A 4,256-nucleotide genomic window follows, 5' to 3' on the forward strand; every position below is an offset into this window, starting at 1 on the left:
TGGGCATTTACGAATATATTTGTAGAGGTTGTGGAGTGTGGAGTGATTGAAAGTACCATTTTAAAACACTCACGTGATAACCATTATGTGCAATCCCTAATAGTCCTTCACCAAAAACACCATTACTTGTGATAAAATGTACCAGTAGTTGTTATGAAATGGTCCAATAGTGGTGCACAACTGGGTCAATCACCAACTAAAAAAGCTAAAAAATGATCAATGGTTAGTACATGTGTTATTGACTATTGGGAGTATCTATGACATCTACTCTATCACAATCATTAAAACCCCTAACGACTACTAGGTCTCTATGACATCTATTCTATAACAAACCTAGTGATTAAAAATCACTATCAAATAACAAATTTAAAGATGATGCCACAAGTCCATTAAGATTTTAATACCCTATTTTAAAATGAGTTTTATTTAGGGACTCCCATTGTTAGCCATATAGACAATTATTAAAATCTTACATTCATTCATTCATCCCCATTCAATCTGGTATCAATATTGCCTTAAAAAAACATCTCACACAATGATTTAAAAAATATCCTAACAAAATTATTAGCCAAATACATTCTGATTAATAAAATACAACAGAATATAAAAAAATTCCGTTGGTTCATACTCATTGAGACATATTTTTTCATTTTTATATTAATAAAACTTGGAACAAATAAACGTGGGGACTAATGGAATGTCATGGGCTACGGCTTTTTACTAAACTGTCTCGTGGTCTCTCATTAGGCTCTGCAAAACAAATCAAATCTGATACATTTTCAACTCTGTAATGGAGGCACAACAATTTCTGTAACCTCCCTCACGTGCCCACTGTTCCCCATCATCACTCCTAATTTTTTTATTCTTCATTTCTCTCTCGAATGCTGTCTACACTCAAGCACTTCGTTCTCTGAGCCACCCACAATTGTTTTTTATTTTTCAAACAATTTCATTCGTACTCTCTACCCTAAAATCCAGTCAGTACTAAGATTTTTTCTTGTTCAGCAAGTTTAAATGGCCCAGCTGGTGATCACTGAGAGCGCAATAAATACATTATAAAAATCCCGGAGAGCAAATTTAGCTGGCATAATGTCCAGGCTGTCCACAGATTCATAAAGCTTCTTTTGCAGGAATTTCAGGGCATTATTGGAGGCTGAAGCCTGAGACTGCAACCCATCTCTACCGAACCCTAAATCAACGGCTGCCGTCAATTGGGACAGCCTCGAATCTCTACGGTCGGATTGAATAATTAACATTGTGGCGCATTGCACAAGGGAAGAGAAAATTATTGATGTTGTCCCTTGGGCAGCAATGGCAACTTGTACTGCAGATTCCAGCCTGGCTTTACCCGTGACTAGGTAAAGACCAGAAACTCCTCTCTAACCATTTTGTTTATTTTTATTCCAATCCGGTTTAGTGTCCTGCAAGCTAAGTTAGTCTCACTGCCCCAACTCATATAAATTGCTCTTTCCTGTATTGCTCATGCTCATCAGAATTCAATCTCAAGCGTAGTTGTGGGGATTTAGTTATAAGATTTTAGCTTCCATGGCGGGCGTAGGGAAAGTAACTGGTTTGTTTTGGTGGGCTTTGAGTATTACTGTTGTTTTAATGGTGGGATTGGAGGGGTTGCAGTGTGCTGAGTTCAATGATTTCTTCTATCCCAGTTGGGCAGAGGATCATGTCATGTATGAAGGGCAAATGCTCAAGCTTAAGCTTGACAACGCCTCTGGTATAAGACCAGACATGCTTTATCTTGTTTCAGAGTTTTAAGAATTTCTCGTGAAGTTTTCATAGTTAAGAGCGGATAATTCAGCTTTAGGCAGCCATTGCAATGCACCTTTAATTGCAATAATTAGCTCTTAATGGGTGCCCTGTTTCAAATTGTGATTGTGTGTACGATTGTCAATTTTGAAGCATTGTATTATGGCTTGATGGCTTGTATGCTGGATTGAATGTAGTTACAATGAAATGGGTAACCATTGAAGTGTGCCTGCTTACAATCATGAGCGTTAAATGGGAGTCCTGTTTCGAAGTTGAACGTGTGATTTTGTGCATATGTTATCGACCTTGAAGTATTGTTTACCTATTTAGATTTGATATCTTGTGTACTGGATTGAAATCTCTCTGCTTAGATTTTGTTCTGTAATTCGATAAGGGTAGACATAAGTTCTCTTGTTTCAGTTTTATAAGAGTTTCTTATAGTTTCTCCTCGATTTGAGAACAAACACTTGGTGAAGTTTTTCCTTGGTTTGATAGCAATCTCTTATGTCTTTCATTGATTTGAGAGCAAATAATATAGCTTACATTCTGCTCTAATAAATAATCATGGACATGAACCTGCATACTATCATGACCTGTAAATGGGTGCCCAGTTTTTGGAATTAAATTTGTGATTGTGTACATAGATTATCCGTTTTGAAGCATTTTTCTCCAATTCTTACTAGATTGAATGTAGTAATGCAGTTGTCTCTTCTTAGAGTTTGCTTGTAATTCAACTAGGCCATATATCGTATCTCTTGGTTCCTTTTAATAAGAATTGTTTCTAAAGTTTTGCATGGTTAATTTAGGAGCAACCAAAACAGCTTACGTTCTCCTCTAATGAGTAGCCATTGCAGTGAACCTGATTGCAATTACATCCTCTTAACGGGCACCCTGCCTTTGGAATTAAACTTGTGATTGTGTTGTTGAGTTATCAATTTGGCCCTGTTTACCAAAACTTACTTGATGCCGTATATGTTCTAGATTGAAGGGAATGTAGTTGTCCCAATGTCTCTGCTTAGGGATTGCTTTCTAATTTATGTTAATGGGTTCTTATCGAGTTGATGTTTGGTGTTGATACAGGCGCTGGTTTTGCTTCCAAGAACTCCTACCTATTTGGAAAGGCACAAGTACAAATCAAGCTTGTTGAAGGCGATTCTGCCGGCACTGTCACTGCCTTCTATGTAATTACCAGCATATTATACCCTTTTCTTTTCTTTTATATGTTTCATTATGCTACTGTATTAACTAATGAATGGCTTGAATAACAGATGTCTTCACAAGGCGCTCAGCACGATGAATTTGACTTCGAATTCTTAGGCAACAAGTCTGGAGAGCCATACATTGTGCAGACCAATGTCTACTCAGCGGGAGTTGGCAACAGAGAACAGAGGCTCTACTTGTGGTTCGACCCAACACAAGACTTCCATTCCTATTCCTTTTTGTGGAATCGACATCAAGTAGTGTAAGCCCTAAACACAATCTACAATCCCCATTCATTTTCTATTAAGCAACTTAAATTACTGATATTAACGATAAATTTGAATGCAGATTCATGGTGGATGATGTACCAGTCAGAGTATTCGAGAACAAGGAGAATGAAACCGGAGTGACATACCCACAAAGGCAGGCAATGGGGGTATATTCATCCATATGGAATGCAGATGACTGGGCCACACAGGGAGGATTGGTGAAGACTGACTGGAGCCATGCCCCTTTCATTGCTACTTACAGAAATTTCAGCATTGATGCTTGCGAGTACAAGAACCCAACCTCCATTAATGGCTGTTCATCATCTTCGTCTGCATGGTGGTGGGATCAGCCTGCTTATGCTTCTCTTGATGGGAAACAGAGGAGGAAGCTGAGGTGGGTACAAGAGAAACACATGATTTATGACTACTGCAGGGATTCCGCCAGGTTCCCCACGCCTCAGCCAGAGTGTGCACGAAGAACATAGCTCACTTTCACTTTCAGATTGTGAATTGTTGATGTGGAGCAATGCTTTAGTGCTCAATGGTGGGGGCACTGGCACAGGCACAATTTTTTGCAGAATGGAGAAATATAGACCTCGTGCCTTTTTGTACAGTCTCAGTACTTTGATATATGTTACCCATGCGTATCAGAATATAATACATATATTTCTCTCAGGATTCATGGTTATAATTAATCACCATTTCTTGTCGAGAAAATCAGACTTTAGTCTACCTAAGACCTTTTTTTGACTCAAATGATTTGAGATTTGTTTTGTTTCGTAGAACTCGAGAACAGGAGTGATTACTTTCCCATCAATCCTAGTAATCAAATCAACTCTGGATTACTTTCCTCGCAATCTTTTCACCCGTAAGTTTAACTACAGATCATATTTCTTCACCATTGAAAAAGCATTAAATTTCCACGGGGTTGGTCATTGAGGCTTTGATGGGTAATGGGTAACGCTACGTCGATCAGAACTTTGTGATTTTGCCTTTAAAAAAATTTTAATGTCGGAGTTTATTGGA

General features: G+C 38.3%; 1 protein-coding gene across 1 annotated transcript; it reads left to right on the top strand.

Annotated features, from left to right (window-relative positions):
• The first annotated feature begins 1,417 nt into the window (after nucleotides 1-1,417).
• LOC149554039 (xyloglucan endotransglucosylase/hydrolase protein 9-like) lies at nucleotides 1,418-3,925 on the top strand. Its single transcript, XM_089789371.1, has 4 exons — nucleotides 1,418-1,729; nucleotides 2,842-2,942; nucleotides 3,030-3,223; nucleotides 3,310-3,925. Exons 1-4 carry the CDS (start codon nucleotides 1,546-1,548, stop codon nucleotides 3,713-3,715), a joined length of 885 nt encoding a protein of 294 aa, XP_089645497.1. The 5' UTR covers nucleotides 1,418-1,545; the 3' UTR covers nucleotides 3,716-3,925.
• The last annotated feature ends 331 nt before the right edge of the window (nucleotides 3,926-4,256 follow it).

This window comes from Cupressus sempervirens, chromosome 6, assembly GCF_028749045.1.
Source record: "Cupressus sempervirens isolate cs-2001-9-10 chromosome 6, ASM2874904v1, whole genome shotgun sequence".
Taxonomy (NCBI): Eukaryota; Viridiplantae; Streptophyta; class Pinopsida; order Cupressales; family Cupressaceae; genus Cupressus; species Cupressus sempervirens.

What these genes read in the sequence shown, in the direction of transcription:
- LOC149554039 (XM_089789371.1), top strand. Translation starts at nt 1,546, where the DNA reads ATGGCGGGCGTAGGGAAAGTAACTGGTTTGTTTTGGTGGGCTTTGAGT. An exon ending in TAAGCTTGACAACGCCTCTG is followed by an intron (nt 1,730 to 2,841) that starts GTATAAGACCAG and finishes GTGTTGATACAG; the next exon opens with GCGCTGGTTTTGCTTCCAAG. An exon ending in GCACTGTCACTGCCTTCTAT is followed by an intron (nt 2,943 to 3,029) that starts GTAATTACCAGC and finishes CTTGAATAACAG; the next exon opens with ATGTCTTCACAAGGCGCTCA.